General features: G+C 59.2%; 2 protein-coding genes across 2 annotated transcripts; both read left to right on the forward strand.

The window, feature by feature from the left end:
• The first annotated feature begins 2574 nt into the window (after nucleotides 1-2574).
• Nucleotides 2575-4197, forward strand: LOC135180929 (inositol 1,4,5-trisphosphate receptor-interacting protein-like 1). The gene has a single exon (XM_064153807.1). It carries the CDS (start codon nucleotides 2575-2577, stop codon nucleotides 4195-4197), a length of 1623 nt encoding a protein of 540 aa, XP_064009877.1.
• Nucleotides 4198-12573: 8376 nt separating this feature from the next.
• On the forward strand, nucleotides 12574-21286 carry LOC135180982 (inositol 1,4,5-trisphosphate receptor-interacting protein-like 1). Its single transcript, XM_064153898.1, has 5 exons — nucleotides 12574-14122; nucleotides 16192-16317; nucleotides 16477-16594; nucleotides 17141-17228; nucleotides 21116-21286. The coding sequence occupies exons 1-5, from the start codon at nucleotides 12574-12576 to the stop codon at nucleotides 21284-21286; spliced, it is 2052 nt and encodes a 683-aa protein (XP_064009968.1).
• Nucleotides 21287-21525: the final 239 nt, after the last annotated feature.

Consider the following 21525-nt stretch of genomic DNA (forward strand, 5'->3'; position numbering starts at 1 on the left):
GCAGTTAAGGAGAAAAAAAAAATGTTTCTATAAATATATTACTGGCAGATGCTGCCTGCACACCGTCCTGTGCCACCTGCCCCAGGTGAACCTGCTCTGGCAGGGCACTGGACTAGGTGATCTCCGGAGGTGCCTTCCAAGCCCTGCATTCTGTCCCATGGCTACAGAAACTCGTGCCTTCCCTGGGTTTGGATGGACAATCTGAGTGGCCCACACACTTCCCAGGGGGCTGGTAGCACACAAGCAGGCCTGCAAGCTACGAAGAACGGGGGTGCTGCCTTGGCAGGGGAGCTTGCCCCCTGGGAAATCTCCACTGCCTCAGCAGCCCTGGCACACGTCTCTGTGGAAGCAGTGTCCTGCTGCAGCTGCAGAGCAGGAGAGAGATCCTGCCACGGACAGGCCCCAGCTCAGCACCAGCAAGTACACCCCCCCCATTCACAGGCCTGCTGAAGGCACTCTGAGCACACCCATGACCACAAGCTCCAAGGCCCCCAGCAGCAAAGGAGCAGATGCCAGCTCCGGGGGGCGGGGGGGGAGATCTAAGGAGCACTCAGGCTTTGGGGTAAAGGCAGTGACGGGCAGAGAAAGGTAGGTGGCTTCCAAAAATGCAGTTTTATTTCCACCGTGATGGCTCCGTTGGGTGCCCACAGGCAGGTCTCTGCTGCGAGCCCCTTTGCTGCCAGCTAACTCTGTCAGCTCTGCATCACAGCTGGCATGTGCAGGTATTGCCCAGCCCCCAGGAGCTGAGTGGTGCTTGAGTCAGCAAGGCTGGATGTGTTTCAGGAGCATGTGGACGTGGTGCCTCGGGCTAGGGGTTCAGGTGGATCTTGGAGAGCAGGCTTCTAGGCTGGCCTTGGTGACCCTGGCTGGGGGGCTTTGCCAAGCCGGCTGTTCGTGTGCCTCTGTGAAGTCGCTGCCCGGCAGCATGAAGGTGCAGCTCCTCCAGCTCAGCTAAGGCACTGAGGGGTCGGTTACAGTGCGCAAGGCTGTTCCAGTCCTGAGGAACACTTCCTTTTGCTTTTCGCCCCGACGCTGTCCAAGGCAGGACCCTCACCAGGTTGGGCTGGCTCTCGGGAGCAGCCACCACAAGCAGCCTCTCTTGCCCCTGCTCTCCTGCCGGCAAGGAGAGCAGAGCTGCTTCTAGCAGTGCCTCGGCCGTTGGTGAGCGTTCGGGGCCAGGCGTGGGCGAGCTGTGCCTGGCTCAGCCCCACGGCTGTGCCTTCGCGGAGCCGGAGCCGGAGCCGGAGCCGGAGCCGGAGCCGCGGGCGCGGAGGGGTCGCCAGCGCCTCCGGTGCGGCTTCCCCTAGAGGCTGCTGCGGTTGCGCCTCCTGCCCTGGCTCTGGCCCGCCCGGGGCTCCGCAACGGCTCTGCGGGAGCGCTGCTCGCTGCCGCCGGGCGCCGCCGCGGGCCTGGGCAGCTCCGGTGCGCCGAGCTGCGCAGCTGCGCTCCGCTGCCAGTGGCTGTCCCGCGGCACTGCCCGACCTTCCCTGCCTTGCCGGGCAGCAGCGTGGCCGGGGGGCCGAGACGCCCCACGGCGTCCTGGCCTGTGCGGCAGCCGCCCTGTGGCCTGCGGCCCTAGGGCAGGGGCCGTGCCCTGGACCCGAGCCCGCTGCTGAGGCTGCACCCCAGTGCTGGGAAAGGGCCTTCAGCTGTGCCCGCACAGCTCGGCGCTGGGCACCGGCAGACAGCTCTTCACAGAAGGCACTGTCGAGCCCTGGCACAGGCTTTGCAGGGAAATGGTGGAGTCACAGCCATCCCGGGATGGATCCAAGAGATCCGTGGCTGTGCTGCTGATGCCTGCCAGGGAACCATGCTTAAATGAAGCCTCCTGTGCCTCAGCTTCCACCCAGTGCCCCTTGTGCTGTCATCGGGCATCACCCAGCAGAGCCTGGCTCCATCCTCCTGCACCTCGCCCTTTCCATAGCCATCAACATCCCTGAGGGCAGCTCTCCGTCTCCTCCAGGCTAGAGAGCCCCAGCTCCCTCAGTCTCTCCTTGCAAGAGAGATGTCCCCTTCCCTGAGGCACCTCTGTGCCTCTGCTCTGGACTCTCTCAAGCAGTTCGATGTCCCTCTTGAGCTGGGGGCCAGAACTGAACACAGCACTGCAGGTGGCCGGGGGCAGCTGTGAGTCGCTGAGCCAGGCCGGGGCCGAGGGCCGGAGCTGGTCCTTAGGCGTGGCTGCGATGTGCTGCGGTGATTGTGACATCACAAAGGATGGGGGGGGCTGGGGAGGCTATAAAAGGGCCAGCAGGCAGCACTGCCCACAGTCTGGACCAGTAGTAAGTGTGGGTCTGGGGGGAGGTTGGGCCGCACGAGGGCTGGGGAAGAAGCGCAGGTCCCTGGGGTTGGGTTCTTGCCCTGCATGAAGGGCAATGCCGCTCGCCAGAGCCACTTGGGCAGGGCAGGGCACCACTGGTGCCAGGACTGGGTGCAGGCCTTGCTGCCTCCCAGCTGCCTTGTCCCCTCTTACCCCTGCCCTAGCTCCCTGGGGCTCCCATACCCACCCCCATCACCTGCAGGTCCCTCTCTCACAGCCCACTGCATCCCCCCTTGTCTCCCCCTCTCTTGCAGGCCATGGCTGCCATGGTTGCCGCGCGTGTCCTGTCTTCAGTTTTGCAATCGCTCCTTCTGGGAGCAAAAAACGTTGGCTATGAGCTGGATGGGGCCACAGAGGAGTGGATGAAGCAGCGTGAGGAGATGCTGAGCCAGGAGATGGCTCGGCTGCTGGAGGAGGTGGAGGAACTGGAGCAGATGAGGCAGGAGCAGGGCTGTGTTGCCTGGAGAGCGATGCTCTCAGCTGCCTTGCAGCAGTGGCAGTTCTGGGCCATTGCCGGCATATTTCTCCTGCTCTCGGTGCTGTGCTGGCGGCTCAGGAGATGGAGCCATGCAGCAGCCAGCAGCAGCAAAGAGATCTTCAGGAGCTACGTAGAGTTGGATGGAGGTGAAGAGGAGCAGGAACGTGAGCAAGAGGAGCTGCAGGAGGAAGTACGTGATGAGGAAGATTCTAAAGAATTGAAGGATCTGGACAGGATCTTTGCTGAGAGCTTAGAGTGGCCAGGGCAGGAGCTCGCCTACGGGTGCCAGGAGGTGAAGGAGCTGGTGGGGGAAGTCATCCAGGTCTACCAAGAGCTGTCCTCTGGTACTTTCTTCCCGGTGATGCAGCCACCCATTGGAGTAGGCAGCACCTACGAAGGTTGGAGTCCTCATGGCAATGATGCTGTCTACCGCCTGCTGGTGCCACTCAAGCCCGGTCTTGGGCATGCCTTCTACATGAAGGAGAAAATCCTGGAGGAGAGGCCAAAGCAAACCTTCTGGATCCGAGTGCGACGAAAGTGCACCTGTGCAACAGAAGAGCCAGTGCCCTGCTTCTTCCACCACCCTCAGGAGAGGCAGAGGAGACAGGGCCGTTCCCACGAGCTGGGCATCCTCTGCACTGACTCCTACCTAGATGTGCACAAAACTGTCAGCTGGTTCCAGAACTTTGTGATGTCAGTCTGGGGCGTGAGGCCTAAGATGCGTTCCTACCATCTAAAGCTGCTGCCCTCCACGCGCTCTTGCAAGCTGCAGCTGACAGATGGCCTCGGGAGAGCCTTTGTCATTGAGATCTTATTTGGGCTGCAGCGAGCTGACTCGGACATCTTCCTGTGCAGCCGCAGCAGAGAGGCCACCTGGACCACAAGCTTGACATGGTCAGGGAGCTGTGCTGTGGCAGAGGTGAAGTTCTTCCAGCATATCGCCAGGCAGGTGCCACAGGGCAGCTGCCACCTCAAATGCCTGCAGGTGTGCACCCAAATCCTGGCGGGCACAGGCTTTTCTCCCTCCACTCTGAAGGTGGTTGTGATGCACCTCCTGAGCAGCACACCCGTGTCAGGCTGGTGCAGGAGGGATTTTGTGCTGCGGCTCAAGGACATCATGCAGTACCTGCGCTGCTGCCTGGAAAACAAACACCTCAGCCACTTCTTCATTGGCAGTGAGAGCATGCCCGAGGAGATAAGCCTGCCCCCAGCCTATGAAATGGCTGAGCCACTCAACCTCTTCCAAGGCCTCGCCCAGGATCCAGCCGCCCACACCAAGGCCATGCATGAGTTTGAGGAGAGCTATGACAAGCTCAAAAGGCTGCTGTGTTATCCACAAGGAAAGGTCTTGAAGCCCAGAGCTGCTTGTGGAGCTGATGGCAGACCAGCCCCTGGCACATGAGGGAGAAAGAAGGAGAATGCAGGAAACAGGCAAGAGAAAGGACAGCTCTGAGCAGCAGCCCTGGGCTAACAGATGCAGCATTCTCCTTTTGGTGGTGTCCCAGCACAGCAGCTGCTGAGATCTACAGTGACGACAGAGATGACTTTTGCCTCGTTGCTCCCTCGCTCTGGCTGTGGCCCGGCTGAACACACCAACCCAGGAATTGCTGCTGGCAGCTCCAGCTGAGCAGGCACCAAGCGAGTGGCTCGTGTCAGAGACTCCTGCCGTGCAGGACAGGGTGCCTTTGGGACTGGGTGCAAGCCTCCTGCCTCCCAGCTGCCTGGCCCCCTCTCTTATCTGCCCCCAGTTCCTCCTCACTGCTGCTCCCATCCTCCTTTCCCAGCTCCTCAAGCTTGCCTAAGGCAGGTGAGTGATCATTTGCAGTGAGCAATTTGTTACAGCCCCGAGGGAAAACTTTACTTGTTTCCCTCAGATGGTTTCCCAAGCCAGAACCCTAAGCGGGTTCAGATGGCTATGGGGAGCAGACACCACAAGCACTCTCTCTTCCCCCTGTTTTCCTGCAGGCTGCACTTGAGAGGCTCTGTGCATGCCCTTGTTGGGAATGCAGGCAGAGGATGCTGACCGCTCAGCTAGCACGGGAAGGAAGTGTCATAAACCATTTGCAAGTGGCCAATGACCACGCAGGAGAGAAGGCAGAAGCAGAGGATAGAAAGGTAAGAGGAGTTCTTAGTTGAAGTGCATGAGGGGTCCTCTTCCTAATTCAGAAATGGCCTTCATGCTGTTAAACTGCCTTGTCCCCAGCACCGGCTGCCTGCCTGTAGGCTCTGGCATTTCCTCAGGGTTAACTGCTGGCCATTGAGGGGAGAAGATGTCTTTGTATTTCCCCAGGTACTGGAACCAGTCGCCGGTGCCGCTCCTGAAGCTTTCCCCATGAGTTTGCAGGCTGTGGGTGAGGGCCAGAGGCAGGACGGGGAGCAGGTTGTGACCAGCAGTGTTTGCTAAGAGCTGTTTCCTAAAGTCACCAGTAGCACCTTCACCCAATGCTGGAGCTTTCAGAAGCTCCTTTTCCATGTGCTCTCCTCCTCTTGATTGGTACCCTCAGTGGTGGGACACAAGAACGAGCTTTGGAGTGGTCAGAGACAGTGGGGAAGTCTCACGCCAGCGGGTGGTGGGGTGGTTCATTTCTGCCAGGGCTAGACCATCCTCCAGACAAGGCTGTGATCCCCCTAGTCCCTGTTCACATGCTGTGACTGCTCCCAGCTGAGTTACAGCCTGCAGGAGCTGTTTGGCTATTACCATCTACTTTCTGCGTGTTGCTGAGTGTTCTTACATCTGTTGCAATATCATTTCAATGTTTCTTACACAGGGTAACGTTTTCACGAGCTGGCCAGAGGAGCAGAGGAAGGCAGAGGAAGACAGAGCCAGCCGAGGCACGAGGAGACTTGATTTGCTGAAGCCCCTTTGATTTCCAGCCTGCCATCCTGCTTCAATCCTCCAAACTGTTGGCAGGATGCATGTAGGGCAGGATAGAAGGCCAGATGCTGGCAGCTGTGAGTTCCTGCTTTGCCTTCCACTTTGCTAGGGATGGATTCCCCAGCTTCACATATTCAGTAGAAAGCTTCTCCTCAGCCAGAAACACTTTTTGGCAGCCTGAGTATCTGCCCACCCCGCTTTGCAGCACCTCTTGAGACCATGGAGCCTTCCAGAGTCCTGCCCTTAAGAAGGGGTTTGAGTTCTGGGAGATGGCTCCTGTGGGTCCGATGCATCATGGGGAAACAAGATGCTCTTGAGCTCTGTTAAATCTCAAATGTGTCGCTCTCAGTGGCACATTCTGGCTTAGAGCTGAGAGACTGAACCCCAGCAGTTCAAAGAGGCTTTCCCCGAGGTAAATGGGGATTGTAATTTGTTTTTTTGCAAACATACCATGTACTGGGACACCCCTGACTGAATTCCAGCTTGCTTTGATTTGCTTCTTCACCCTTCTGTGCCATGCAGGCAGCGCAGCTGGCAGCCCAGGGTGGAGGCTGCTGTGCACTGCCGGCTCTCCGGAGGGCTCCTTCCCCGAGGACCGAGGCACCTTTGTACACCTGCAGTGGCGCTGCGCAGCAGTGTTACCATGGGGTGGAGTTTCAACTGCAGGATTAGAGTCGTAGATTCTCGGTGCATTTCCGCCCCCCCACCTCCCAGTTACTGTCGCCAGCTCCCTCTGGCTCCTGCACCTACTACCACCATTGCCAGCTCCCTCCCTCCCAGCCCCTCTGAACATCTTCTCTCCCATAGCTCCCGTGACAGCCACAGAAGTCTTGGCTGAGACTTTGGGATTGCTCATCGTGGGACGGCAAGAGGCTGGCAGTGAGTTGGATGAGGCCACGCAGGAGCACATGCAGCAGCATCAGAGGTACCTGTTCAAAGACCCATCACCACCACTTGCACCTACAGAGCCTGCCCTCCACGCGCTCTTGCAAGCTGCAGCTGACAGATGGCCTCGGGAGAGCCTTTGTCATTGAGGTGATCTTTGGGCTGCAGCCAGGTGACTCGGACATCTTCCTGTGCAGCCGCAGCAGAGAGGCCACCTGGGCCACAAGCTTGACGTGGCCAGCAGTTGTGCTGCGGCACAGGCGAAGCTCTGCCAGCACATCTGCAGGCAGGTGCCACGTGGCAGCTACCACCTCCATGCCTGCAGGTGTGCACCCAAATCCTGGCAGGCACAGGCTTTTCTCCTCCTACCCTGAAGGCAGCTGTGATGCCCCCCCTGAGCAGCACAGCCGTGGCTGGCAGGTGCAGGAGGGAGTTTGTGCTGCGGCTCGAGGACATCATGCAGTACCTGTGCTGCTGCCTGGAAAACAAACACCTCAGCCACCCCTTCTCCTACAAGGAGAGCATGCCCGAGGAGATAAGCCTGCCCCCAGCCTATGCAATGGCTGAGACACTCAATCTCTTCCAGGGCCTCGCGCAGGATCCAGCCGCCCACACCAAGGCTGCTCACAAGGCTGCTCTATCGTCCACAAGAGGAGGTCTTCAAGCCCAGAGCTGTCTGTGGAGCCCACAGCTGACGGCAGAGCACCACCTCACACAGGAGGGAGAAGGAAGGAGAGCACAGGAGACAGGCAGGAGAAGGGACAGCTCTGTGCAGCAGCCCTGCGCCAAGAGATGCAGCGTTCTCCTCTGGTGCTGTCCCCAGCACAGCAGCTGCTGAGGACTACAGTGATGGCAGACCTGACTTTTGCCTCGTTGCTCCCTCGCTCTGGCTGTGGCCCGGATCAACACATGGGCCCAGGAAGTGCTGCTGGCCGCTCCAGCTTGGCAGGCACCGAGTGACTCGTGTCAGAGACTCCTGCCGTGCAGGGCAGGGTGTCTTGGAGACTGGGTGCAGGCCTCCTGCCTCCCAGCTGCCTGGCCTCCTCTCTTCCCTGCCCCCAGCTCCTCCTCACTGCTGCTCCTGTCCTCTCTCCCATCTCCTGAAGCTCCCTCCCTCCCTGCCCCTCTCAACCCCTTCTCTCCCTCTCCCTGTACTTTCCCTACCCCTCCCCACCTCCCTTCCCCAGTAGATTGAGTGTGTGCTGCATGGCAATAAAGTGTTGTGTTTGTGCACCCGAGTGCTCCGGTGCCATGTGGCTGGACACAGAGCAGACAGGCTGTTTGGGTAGCTGCTGCAGGGCCTACACTTAGCTCTGGGCTTTCGTTTGTGTTCATTGAGCTTGCAGGTCTGCATTGCCATGACACAAGTCCCACTGGGTCGGGCTTCAAAGGTGCCCGGGGGAAGGTAGAGGTCACTGCTAGGTAAAAGCCTGTGCAGCATAGGTAAAGCTACAGGTAACTGCCAGGAGAAAGCCTGTGGACCATACCTGGGGTGTTGGTGTTTGGTTTCTAAAGGATAACGGCAGCTCATCCAGCAAGAGCACAGAGGGTTCTGAGGGCACAGGGAGCACCTCCTGCAGGAAGATGTGTATGACAAGGCTGGGGGACAAACTGGGGGAGGTCTGTTAACAGTTTAACAACTAACAGGCTGCTGTGATGGTTGGTGCTCAGTGTGTGATATTTGGCGATCCAGGCACGTGGCCAGAAAAAAGGCAACTTGGAACCACACCAGCATCCTGGAAGGAGGGAACTGGCAGAGGAGGCTGCTGAAGCCCTCTCTATTCTAGTCCAAAAGCCATGGCAGCCTGGTGAAGTCCCCACTGACTGGAAAAAGGGAAGCATAACCCCCACTGGCAAAAAGGGTAGGAAGGAGGAGCCAGGGAACTCCCGGCCAGTCAGTCTCACCTCTGTGCCCAGTAAGATCTTAGAGCAGGTCCTCCTGGAGGCTACTACTGAAACAGAAGAATAGTGAAGAGGTGATTTGCTCAATCTTGAGACCAGTCTGGTTCAACAACATTGTGGGTGCCATGGACAGAGGCATTTAGTGCACCCTCGGCCAAGTTTGCTGACCACACCAAGCTGTGTGGTGCAGCAGACATGCTGGAGGGAAGGGATCCATGCAGAGGGACCTGGAGAGGTTGCAGAGGTAGGCACAAGCCAAGCCCAGGAGGTTCAACAAGAGCAAGTGCAGTGTCCTGCATCTGGATCGGGGCAATCCCATGCACAAATGCAGGCTGGGCAGTAGATGGCTGGAGAGCAGCCCTGAGGAGAGGGACCTGGGCGTGCTGGTGGACAAGAGGCTCAACAGGAGCCAGCAGTGTGCACTTACAGCCCTGAGGGCCAACTGGACCCTGGGCTGCATCAGGAGAAGTGTGGCCAGCAGAGCAAGGGAGGTGATTCTCCCCTTCTACTCCACTCTGCTAAGACCCCACCTGGAGTACTGCATCCAGTGCTGGAGCCCCAGAGAAGGGCCACTGGGTTGATCAGAGGGCTGCAGCACCTCTCCTATGTGGATGGACTGAGGGATATGGGGGAGAAGGGGAGGCTACGAGGTGACCTTCTTGTGGCCTTTCAGTACCTGCAGAGGCCTACAAAAAAGCTGGGGAAGGACTTTTCAGGATACCAGGGAGTGACAGGACTCGGGGGGATGGAGCGAAGCTGGAGATGGGTAGGTTCAGGCTGGACGTGAGGAGGAAGTTGTTGAGCATGAGAGTGATGAGAGCCTGGAATGGGCTGCCCAGGGAGGTGGTTGAGGCCCCACGGCTGGAGGTGTTGCAGGCCAGGCTGGATGGGGCTGTGGGCAGCCTGATCTGGGGTGGATGTGTCCCTGGGCATGGCAGGGGGGTTGGAACTAGGTGATCCTTGTGGTCCCTTCCAACCCTGCCTGATTCTATGATTCTAACTAACGGTGTTCTGAAGCTGGGCAGGTCCAGATTCGTCTCTCTCCTCGCACACCCAGTCAGAATAGCACAAGGAATGTGGCAGCAGCCTCACAGAGCCCTTATGAAGCAGAAGCAGCTTCCTGCCGCATGAAAGAACCAAAGGCTGCTCAGGAATTGAGGGGATTCCTGGGAATGGTTGTGTGGTGCAGGTGGTGCATCCTCAACTGTGCACTGCTGCTCAGAGCCCTGGATGAAACCCCAAAGGACTCCAAGGAGACCAGATAGGCTGCGGTCACGCCTGTGCGGGCAGAGGAAGCTGCTACCCTGCCCACCAGCACTTCTGCCCAGAAGGCAGAATTAGCAGCCAGGGGTCAAGCCTCAGGAACAGCTATGGGAGAGAGAGGAAACGTTTGGACTGACTGGAAACATGCCTTTGGGGTGGCACATGCACACAGAGCTCTCTGCCAGGGCGAGAGAGGACTGTGGCTGGCACAAGCATGGTCCTCAAACAGAAAGAAGAGATTCTCCAACTCCTCCTAGCAGTTCACACCCTCAAGAGGGGGCAATGATGCACTGCAAAGCTCACCACTTTGGAGAGACTGCACTGAATTCGGGAGATCAGACGCTCCAAGTGCTAAGGGGGTGACTGAAGAGAGAAGGCATCATAGGAAGACCTTCAGCAGCTACCTAGAAATGGGAGCAAGAAGAGGAGGAGCTGAAAGAGCAGGGAGAGGAGCTGCAGGAGGATGAAGTGTCCCACACACTTCCCAGGGGGCTGGTAGCACACAAGCAGGCCTGCAAGCCACAAAGAATGGGGGTGCTGCCTTGGCAGGGGAGCTTGCCCCCTGGGAAATCTCCACTGCCTCAGCAGCCCTGGCACACGTCTCTGTGGAAGCAGTGTCCTGCTGCAGCTGCAGAGCAGGAGAGAGATCCTGCCACGGACAGGCCCCAGCTCAGCACCAGCAAGTACACCCCCCCCATTCACAGGCCTGCTGAAGGCACTCTGAGCACACCCATGACCACAAGCTCCAAGGCCCCCAGCAGCAAAGGAGCAGATGCCAGCTCCGGGGGGGGGGGGGGGGGTGGAGATCTAAGGAGCACTCAGGCTTTGGGGCAAAGGCAGTGACGGGCAGAGAAAGGTAGGTGGCTTCCAAAAATGCAGTTTTATTTCCACCGTGATGGCTCCGTTGGGTCCCCACAGGCAGGTCTCTGCTGCGAGCCCCTTTGCTGCCAGCTAACTCTGTCAGCTCTGCATCACAGCTGGCATGTGCAGGTATTGCCCAGCCCCCAGGAGCTGAGTGGTGCTTGAGTCAGCAAGGCTGGATGTGTTTCAGGAGCATGTGGACGTGGTGCCTCGGGCTAGGGGTTCAGGTGGATCTTGGAGAGCAGGCTTCTAGGCTGGGCTTGGTGACCCTGGCTGGGGGGCTTTGCCAAGCCGGCTGTTCGTGTGCCTCTGTGAAGTCGCTGCCCGGCAGCATGAAGGTGCAGCTCCTCCAGCTCAGCTAAGGCACTGAGGGGTCGGTTACAGTGCGCAAGGCTGTTCCAGTCCTGAGGAACACTTCCTTTTGCTTTTCGCCCCGACGCTGTCCAAGGCAGGACCCTCACCAGGTTGGGCTGGCTCTCGGGAGCAGCCACCACAAGCAGCCTCTCTTGCCCCTGCTCTCCTGCCGGCAAGGAGAGCAGAGCTGCTTCTAGCAGTGCCTCGGCCGTTGGTGAGCGTTCGGGGCCAGGCGTGGGCGAGCTGTGCCTGGCTCAGCCCCACGGCTGTGCCTTCGCGGAGCCGGAGCCGGAGCCGGAGCCGGAGCCGGAGCCGGAGCCGGAGCCGCGGGCGCGGAGGGGTCGCCAGCGCCTCCGGTGCGGCTTCCCCTAGAGGCTGCTGCGGTTGCGCCTCCTGCCCTGGCTCTGGCCCGCCCGGGGCTCCGCAACGGCTCTGCGGGAGCGCTGCTCGCTGCCGCCGGGCGCCGCCGCGGGCCTGGGCAGCTCCGGTGCGCCGAGCTGCGCAGCTGCGCTCCGCTGCCAGTGGCTGTCCCGCGGCACTGCCCGACCTTCCCTGCCTTGCCGGGCAGCAGCGTGGCCGGGGGGCCGAGACGCCCCACGGCGTCCTGGCCTGTGCGGCAGCCGCCCTGTGGCCTGCGGCCCTAGGGCAGGGGCCGAGCCCTGGACCCGAGCCCGCTGCTGAGGCTGCACCCCAGTGCTGGGAAAGGGCCTTCAGCTGTGCCCGCACAGCTCGGCGCTGGGCACCGGCAGACAGCTCTTCACAGAAGGCACTGTCGAGCCCTGGCACAGGCTTTGCAGGGAAATGGTGGAGTCACAGCCATCCCGGGATGGATCCAAGAGATCCGTGGCTGTGCTGCTGATGCCTGCCAGGGAACCATGCTTAAATGAAGCCTCCTGTGCCTCAGCTTCCACCCAGTGCCCCTTGTGCTGTCATCGGGCATCACCCAGCAGAGCCTGGCTCCATCCTCCTGCACCTCGCCCTTTCCATAGCCATCAACATCCCTGAGGGCAGCTCTCCGTCTCCTCCAGGCTAGAGAGCCCCAGCTCCCTCAGTCTCTCCTTGCAAGAGAGATGTCCCCTTCCCTGAGGCACCTCTGTGCCTCTGCTCTGGACTCTCTCAAGCAGTTCGATGGCCCTCTTGAGCTGGGGGCCAGAACTGAACACAGCACTGCAGGTGGCCGGGGGCAGCTGTGAGTCGCTGAGCCAGGCCGGGGCCGAGGGCCGGAGCTGGTCCTTAGGCGTGGCTGCGATGTGCTGCGGTGATTGTGACATCACAAAGGATGGGGGGGCTGGGGAGGCTATAAAAGGGCCAGCAGGCAGCACTGCCCACAGTCTGGACCAGTAGTAAGTGTGGGTCTGGGGGGAGGTTGGGCCGCACGAGGGCTGGGGAAGAAGCGCAGGTCCCTGGGGTTGGGTTCTTGCCCTGCATGGAGGGCAATGCCGCTCGCGAGAGCCACTTGGGCAGGGCAGGGCACCACTGGTGCCAGGACTGGGTGCAGGCCTTGCTGCCTCCCAGCTGCCTTGTCCCCTCTTACCCCTGCCCTAGCTCCCTGGGGCTCCCATACCCACCCCCATCACCTGCAGGTCCCTCTCTCACAGCCCACTGCATCCCCCCTTGTCTCCCCCTCTCTTGCAGGCCATGGCTGCCATGGTTGCCGCGCGTGTCCTGTCTTCAGTTTTGCAATCGCTCCTTCTGGGAGCAAAAAACGTTGGCTATGAGCTGGATGGGGCCACAGAGGAGTGGATGAAGCAGCGTGAGGAGATGCTGAGCCAGGAGATGGCTCGGCTGCTGGAGGAGGTGGAGGAACTGGAGCAGATGAGGCAGGAGCAGGGCTGTGTTGCCTGGAGAGCGATGCTCTCAGCTGCCTTGCAGCAGTGGCAGTTCTGGGCCATTGCCGGCATATTTCTCCTGCTCTCGGTGCTGTGCTGGCGGCTCAGGAGATGGAGCCATGCAGCAGCCAGCAGCAGCAAAGAGATCTTCAGGAGCTACGTAGAGTTGGATGGAGGTGAAGAGGAGCAGGAACGTGAGCAAGAGGAGCTGCAGGAGGAAGTACGTGATGAGGAAGATTCTAAAGAATTGAAGGATCTGGACAGGATCTTTGCTGAGAGCTTAGAGTGGCCAGGGCAGGAGCTCGCCTACGGGTGCCAGGAGGTGAAGGAGCTGGTGGGGGAAGTCATCCAGGTCTACCAAGAGCTGTCCTCTGGTACTTTCTTCCCGGTGATGCAGCCACCCATTGGAGTAGGCAGCACCTACGAAGGTTGGAGTCCTCATGGCAATGATGCTGTCTACCGCCTGCTGGTGCCACTCAAGCCCGGTCTCGGGCATGCCTTCTACATGAAGGAGAAAATCCTGGAGGAGAGGCCAAAGCAAACCTTCTGGATCCGAGTGCGACGAAAGTGCACCTGTGCAACAGAAGAGCCAGTGCCCTGCTTCTTCCACCACCCTCAGGAGAGGCAGAGGAGACAGGGCCGTTCCCACGAGCTGGGCATCCTCTGCACTGACTCCTACCTAGATGTGCACAAAACTGTCAGCTGGTTCCAGAACTTTGTGATGTCAGTCTGGGGCGTGAGGCCTAAGATGCGTTCCTACCATCTAAAGCTGCTGCCCTCCACGCGCTCTTGCAAGCTGCAGCTGACAGATGGCCTCGGGAGAGCCTTTGTCATTGAGATCTTATTTGGGCTGCAGCGAGCTGACTCGGACATCTTCCTGTGCAGCCGCAGCAGAGAGGCCACCTGGACCACAAGCTTGACATGGTCAGGGAGCTGTGCTGTGGCAGAGGTGAAGTTCTTCCAGCATATCGCCAGGCAGGTGCCACAGGGCAGCTGCCACCTCAAATGCCTGCAGGTGTGCACCCAAATCCTGGCGGGCACAGGCTTTTCTCCCTCCACTCTGAAGGTGGTTGTGATGCACCTCCTGAGCAGCACACCCGTGTCAGGCTGGTGCAGGAGGGATTTTGTGCTGCGGCTCAAGGACATCATGCAGTACCTGCGCTGCTGCCTGGAAAACAAACACCTCAGCCACTTCTTCATTGGCAGTGAGAGCATGCCCGAGGAGATAAGCCTGCCCCCAGCCTATGAAATGGCTGAGCCACTCAACCTCTTCCAAGGCCTCGCCCAGGATCCAGCCGCCCACACCAAGGCCATGCATGAGTTTGAGGAGAGCTATGACAAGCTCAAAAGGCTGCTGTGTTATCCACAAGGAAAGGTCTTGAAGCCCAGAGCTGCTTGTGGAGCTGATGGCAGACCAGCCCCTGGCACATGAGGGAGAAAGAAGGAGAATGCAGGAAACAGGCAAGAGAAAGGACAGCTCTGAGCAGCAGCCCTGGGCTAACAGATGCAGCATTCTCCTTTTGGTGGTGTCCCAGCACAGCAGCTGCTGAGATCTACAGTGACGACAGAGATTACTTTTGCCTCGTTGCTCCCTCGCTCTGGCTGTGGCCCGGCTGAACACACCAGCCCAGGAATTGCTGCTGGCAGCTCCAGCTGAGCAGGCACCAAGCGAGTGGCTCGTGTCAGAGACTCCTGCCGTGCAGGACAGGGTGCCTTTGGGACTGGGTGCAAGCCTCCTGCCTCCCAGCTGCCTGGCCCCCTCTCTTATCTGCCCCCAGTTCCTCCTCACTGCTGCTCCCATCCTCCTTTCCCAGCTCCTCAAGCTTGCCTAAGGCAGGTGAGTGATCATTTGCAGTGAGCAATTTGTTACAGCCCCGAGGGAAAACTTTACTTGTTTCCCTCAGATGGTTTCCCAAGCCAGAACCCTAAGCGGGTTCAGATGGCTATGGGGAGCAGACACCACAAGCACTCTCTCTTCCCCCTGTTTTCCTGCAGGCTGCACTTGAGAGGCTCTGTGCATGCCCTTGTTGGGAATGCAGGCAGAGGATGCTGACCGCTCAGCTAGCACGGGAAGGAAGTGTCATAAACCATTTGCAAGTGGCCAATGACCACACAGGAGAGAAGGCAGAAGCAGAGGATAGAAAGGTAAGAGGAGTTCTTAGTTGAAGTGCATGAGGGGTCCTCTTCCTAATTCAGAAATGGCCTTCATGCTGTTAAACTGCCTTGTCCCCAGCACCGGCTGCCTGCCTGTAGGCTCTGGCATTTCCTCAGGGTTAACTGCTGGCCATTGAGGGGAGAAGATGGCTTTGTATTTCCCCAGGTACTGGAACCAGTCGCCGGTGCCGCTCCTGAAGCTTTCCCCATGAGTTTGCAGGCTGTGGGTGAGGGCCAGAGGCAGGACGGGGAGCAGGTTGTGACCAGCAGTGTTTGCTAAGAGCTGTTTCCTAAAGTCACCAGTAGCACCTTCACCCAATGCTGGAGCTTTCAGAAGCTCCTTTTCCATGTGCTCTCCTCCTCTTGATTGGTACCCTCAGTGGTGGGACACAAGAACGAGCTTTGGAGTGGTCAGAGACAGTGGGGAAGTCTCACGCCAGCGGGTGGTGGGGTGGTTCATTTCTGCCAGGGCTAGACCTTCCTCCAGACAAGGCTGTGATCCCCCTAGTCCCTGTTCACATGCTGTGACTGCTCCCAGCTGAGTTACAGCCTGCAGGAGCTGTTTGGCTATTACCATCTACTTTCTGCGTGTTGCTGAGTGTTCTTACATCTGTTGCAATATCATTTCAATGTTTCTTACACAGGGTAACGTTTTCACGAGCTGGCCAGAGGAGCAGAGGAAGGCAGAGGAAGACAGAGCCAGCCGAGGCACGAGGAGACTTGATTTGCTGAAGCCCCTTTGATTTCCAGCCTGCCATCCTGCTTCAATCCTCCAAACTGTTGGCAGGATGCATGTAGGGCAGGATAGAAGGCCAGATGCTGGCAGCTGTGAGTTCCTGCTTTGCCTTCCACTTTGCTAGGGATGGATTCCCCAGCTTCACATATTCAGCAGAAAGCTTCTCCTCAGCCAGAAACACTTTTTGGCAGCCTGAGTATCTGCCCACCCCGCTTTGCAGCACCTCTTGAGACCATGGAGCCTTCCAGAGTCCTGCCCTTAAGAAGGGGTTTGAGTTCTGGGAGATGGCTCCTGTGGGTCCGATGCATCATGGGGAAACAAGATGCTCTTGAGCTCTGTTAAATCTCAAATGTGTCGCTCTCAGTGGCACATTCTGGCTTAGAGCTGAGAGACTGAACCCCAGCAGTTCAAAGAGGCTTTCCCCGAGGTAAATGGGGATTGTAATTTGGTTTTTTGCAAACATACCATGTACTGGGACACCCCTGACTGAATTCCAGCTTGCTTTGATTTGCTTCTTCACCCTTCTGTGCCATGCAGGCAGCGCAGCTGGCAGCCCAGGGTGGAGGCTGCTGTGCACTGCCGGCTCTCCGGAGAGCTCCTTCCCCGAGGACCGAGGCACCTTTGTACACCTGCAGTGGCGCTGCGCAGCAGTGTTACCATGGGGTAGAGTTTCAACTGCAGGATTAGAGTCGTAGATTCTCGGTGCATTTCCGCCCCCCCACCTCCCAGTTACTGTCGCCAGCTCCCTCTGGCTCCTGCACCTACTACCACCATTGCCAGCTCCCTCCCTCCCAGCCCCTCTGAACATCTTCTCTCCCATAGCTCCCGTGACAGCCACAGAAGTCTTGGCTGAGACTTTGGGATTGCTCATCGTGGGACGGCAAGAGGCTGGCAGTGAGTTGGATGAGGCCACGCAGGAGCACATGCAGCAGCATCAGAGGTACCTGTTCAAAGACCCATCACCACCACTTGCACCTACAGAGCCTGCCCTCCACGCGCTCTTGCAAGCTGCAGCTGACAGATGGCCTCGGGAGAGCCTTTGTCATTGAGGTGATCTTTGGGCTGCAGCCAGGTGACTCGGACATCTTCCTGTGCAGCCGCAGCAGAGAGGCCACCTGGGCCACAAGCTTGACGTGGCCAGCAGCTGTGCTGCGGCACAGGCGAAGCTCTGCCAGCACATCTGCAGGCAGGTGCCACGTGGCAGCTACCACCTCCATGCCTGCAGGTGTGCACCCAAATCCTGGCGGGCACAGGCTTTTCTCCTCCTACCCTGAAGGCAGCTGTGATGCCCCCCCTGAGCAGCACAGCCGTGGCTGGCAGGTGCAGGAGGGAGTTTGTGCTGCGGCTCGAGGACATCATGCAGTACCTGTGCTGCTGCCTGGAAAACAAACACCTCAGCCACCCCTTCTCCTACAAGGAGAGCATGCCCGAGGAGATAAGCCTGCCCCCAGCCTATGCAATGGCTGAGACACTCAATCTCTTCCAGGGCCTCGCGCAGGATCCAGCCGCCCACACCAAGGCTGCTCACAAGGCTGCTCTATCGTCCACAAGAGGAGGTCTTCAAGCCCAGAGCTGTCTGTGGAGCCCACAGCTGACGGCAGAGCACCACCTCACACAGGAGGGAGAAGGAAGGAGAGCACAGGAGACAGGCAGGAGAAGGGACAGCTCTGTGCAGCAGCCCTGCGCCAAGAGATGCAGCGTTCTCCTCTGGTGCTGTCCCCAGCACAGCAGCTGCTGAGGACTACAGTGATGGCAGACCTGACTTTTGCCTCGTTGCTCCCTCGCTCTGGCTGTGGCCCGGATCAACACATGGGCCCAGGAAGTGCTGCTGGCCGCTCCAGCTTGGCAGGCACCGAGTGACTCGTGACAGAGACTCCTGCCGTGCAGGGCAGGGTGTCTTGGAGACTGGGTGCAGGCCTCCTGCCTCCCAGCTGCCTGGCCTCCTCTCTTCCCTGCCCCCAGCTCCTCCTCACTGCTGCTCCTGTCCTCTCTCCCATCTCCTGAAGCTCCCTCCCTCCCTGCCCCTCTCAACCCCTTCTCTCCCTCTCCCTGTACTTTCCCTACCCCTCCCCACCTCCCTTCCCCAGTAGATTGAGTGTGTGCTGCATGGCAATAAAGTGTTGTGTTTGTGCACCCGAGTGCTCCGGTGCCATGTGGCTGGACACAGAGCAGACAGGCTGTTTGGGTAGCTGCTGCAGGGCCTACACTTAGCTCTGGGCTTTCGTTTGTGTTCATTGAGCTTGCAGGTCTGCATTGCCATGACACAAGTCCCACTGGGTCGGGCTTCAAAGGTGCCCGGGGGACGGTAGAGGTCACTGCTAGGTAAAAGCCGGTGCAGCATAGGTAAAGCTACAGGTAACTGCCAGGAGAAAGCCTGTGGACCATACCTGGGGTGTTGGTGTTTGGTTTCTAAAGGATAACGGCAGCTCATCCAGCAAGAGCACAGAGGGTTCTGAGGGCACAGGGAGCACCTCCTGCAGGAAGATGTGTATGACAAGGCTGGGGGACAAACTGGGGGAGGTCTGTTAACAGTTTAACAACTAACAGGCTGCTGTGATGGTTGGTGCTCAGTGTGTGATATTTGGCGATCCAGGCACGTGGCCAGAAAAAAGGCAACTTGGAACCACACCAGCATCCTGGAAGGAGGGAACTGGCAGAGGAGGCTGCTGAAGCCCTCTCTATTCTAGTCCAAAAGCCATGGCAGCCTGGTGAAGTCCCCACTGACTGGAAAAAGGGAAGCATAACCCCCACTGGCAAAAAGGGTAGGAAGGAGGAGCCAGGGAACTCCCGGCCAGTCAGTCTCACCTCTGTGCCCAGTAAGATCATAGAGCAGGTCCTCCTGGAGGCTACTACTGAAACAGAAGAATAGTGAAGAGGTGATTTGCTCAATCTTGAGACCAGTCTGGTTCAACAACATTGTGGGTGCCATGGACAGAGGCATTTAGTGCACCCTCGGCCAAGTTTGCTGACCACACCAAGCTGTGTGGTGCAGCAGACATGCTGGAGGGAAGGGATCCATGCAGAGGGACCTGGAGAGGTTGCAGAGGTAGGCACAAGCCAAGCCCAGGAGGTTCAACAGGAGCAAGTGCAGTGTCCTGCATCTGGATCGGGGCAATCCCATGCACAAATGCAGGCTGGGCAGTAGATGGCTGGAGAGCAGCCCTGAGGAGAGGGACCTGGGCGTGCTGGTGGACAAGAGGCTCAACAGGAGCCAGCAGTGTGCACTTACAGCCCTGAGGGCCAACTGGACCCTGGGCTGCATCAGGAGAAGTGTGGCCAGCAGAGCAAGGGAGGTGATTCTCCCCTTCTACTCCACTCTGCTAAGACCCCACCTGGAGTACTGCATCCAGTGCTGGAGCCCCAGAGAAGGGCCACTGGGTTGATCAGAGGGCTGCAGCACCTCTCCTATGTGGATGGACTGAGGGATATGGGGGAGAAGGGGAGGCTACGAGGTGACCTTCTTGTGGCCTTTCAGTACCTGCAGAGGCCTACAAAAAAGCTGGGGAAGGACTTTTCAGGATACCAGGGAGTGACAGGACTCGGGGGGATGGAGCGAAGCTGGAGATGGGTAGGTTCAGGCTGGACGTGAGGAGGAAGTTGTTGAGCATGAGAGTGATGAGAGCCTGGAATGGGCTGCCCAGGGAGGTGGTTGAGGCCCCACGGCTGGAGGTGTTGCAGGCCAGGCTGGATGGGGCTGTGGGCAGCCTGATCTGGGGTGGATGTGTCCCTGGGCATGGCAGGGGGGTTGGAACTAGGTGATCCTTGTGGTCCCTTCCAACCCTGCCTGATTCTATGATTCTAACTAACAGTGTTCTGAAGCTGGGCAGGTCCAGATTCGTCTCTCTCCTCGCACACCCAGTCAGAATAGCACAAGGAATGTGGCAGCAGCCTCACAGAGCCCTTATGAAGCAGAAGCAGCTTCCTGCCGCATGAAAGAGCCAAAGGCTGCTCAGGAATTGAGGGGATTCCTGGGAATGGTTGTGTGGTGCAGGTGGTGCATCCTCAACTGTGCACTGCTGCTCAGAGCCCTGGATGAAACCCCAAAGGACTCCAAGGAGACCAGATAGGCTGCGGTCACGCCTGTGCGGGCAGAGGAAGCTGCTACCCTGCCCACCAGCACTTCTGCCCAGAAGGCAGAATTAGCAGCCAGGGGTCAAGCCTCAGGAACAGCTATGGGAGAGAGAGGAAACGTTTGGACTGACTGGAAACATGCCTTTGGGGTGGCACATGCACACAGAGCTCTCTGCCAGGGCGAGAGAGGACTGTGGCTGGCACAAGCATGGTCCTCAAACAGAAAGAAGAGATTCTCCAACTCCTCCTAGCAGTTCACACCCTCAAGAGGGGGCAATGATGCACTGCAAAGCTCACCACTTTGGAGAGACTGCACTGAATTCGGGAGATCAGACGCTCCAAGTGCTAAGGGGGTGACTGAAGAGAGAAGGCATCATAGGAAGACCTTCAGCAGCTACCTAGAAATGGGAGCAAGAAGAGGAGGAGCTGAAAGAGCAGGGAGAGGAGCTGCAGAAGGATGAAGTGTCCCACACACTTCCCAGGGGGCTGGTAGCACACAAGCAGGCCTGCAAGCCACGAAGAACGGGGGTGCTGCCTTGGCAGGGGAGCTTGCCCCCTGGGAAATCTCCACTGCCTCAGCAGCCCTGGCACACGTCTCTGTGGAAGCAGTGTCCTGCTGCAGCTGCAGAGCAGGAGAGAGATCCTGCCACGGACAGGCCCCAGCTCAGCACCAGCAAGTACACCCCCCCCATTCACAGGCCTGCTGAAGGCACTCTGAGCACACCCATGACCACAAGCTCCAAGGCCCCCAGCAGCAAAGGAGCAGATGCCAGCTCCGGGGGGGGGGGGGGGGGGGGGTGGAGATCTAAGGAGCACTCAGGCTTTGGGGCAAAGGCAGTGACGGGCAGAGAAAGGTAGGTGGCTTCCAAAAATGCAGTTTTATTTCCACCGTGATGGCTCCGTTGGGTCCCCACAGGCAGGTCTCTGCTGCGAGCCCCTTTGCTGCCAGCTAACTCTGTCAGCTCTGCATCACAGCTGGCATGTGCAGGTATTGCCCAGCCCCCAGGAGCTGAGTGGTGCTTGAGTCAGCAAGGCTGGATGTGTTTCAGGAGCATGTGGACGTGGTGCCTCGGGCTAGGGGTTCAGGTGGATCTTGGAGAGCAGGCTTCTAGGCTGGGCTTGGTGACCCTGGCTGGGGGGCTTTGCCAAGCCGGCTGTTTGTGTGCCTCTGTGAAGTCGCTGCCCGGCAGCATGAAGGTGCAGCTCCTCCAGCTCAGCTAAGGCACTGAGGGGTCGGTTACAGTGCGCAAGGCTGTTCCAGTCCTGAGGAACACTTCCTTTTGCTTTTCGCCCCGACGCTGTCCAAGGCAGGACCCTCACCAGGTTGGGCTGGCTCTCGGGAGCAGCCACCACAAGCAGCCTCTCTTGCCCCTGCTCTCCTGCCGGCAAGGAGAGCAGAGCTGCTTCTAGCAGTGCCTCGGCCGTTGGTGAGCGTTCGGGGCCAGGCGTGGGCGAGCTGTGCCTGGCTCAGCCCCACGGCTGTGCCTTCGCGGAGCCGGAGCCGGAGCCGGAGCCGCGGGCGCGGAGGGGTCGCCAGCGCCTCCGGTGCGGCTTCCCCTAGAGGCTGCTGCGGTTGCGCCTCCTGCCCTGGCTCTGGCCCGCCCGGGGCTCCGCAACGGCTCTGCGGGAGCGCTGCTCGCTGCCGCCGGGCGCCGCCGCGGGCCTGGGCAGCTCCGGTGCGCCGAGCTGCGCAGCTGCGCTCCGCTGCCAGTGGCTGTCCCGCGGCACTGCCCGACCTTCCCTGCCTTGCCGGGCAGCAGCGTGGCCGGGGGGCCGAGACGCCCCACGGCGTCCTGGCCT

This window comes from Pogoniulus pusillus, chromosome 1 (genome assembly GCF_015220805.1).
Source record: "Pogoniulus pusillus isolate bPogPus1 chromosome 1, bPogPus1.pri, whole genome shotgun sequence".
Lineage (NCBI taxonomy): Eukaryota > Metazoa > Chordata > Aves > Piciformes > Lybiidae > Pogoniulus > Pogoniulus pusillus.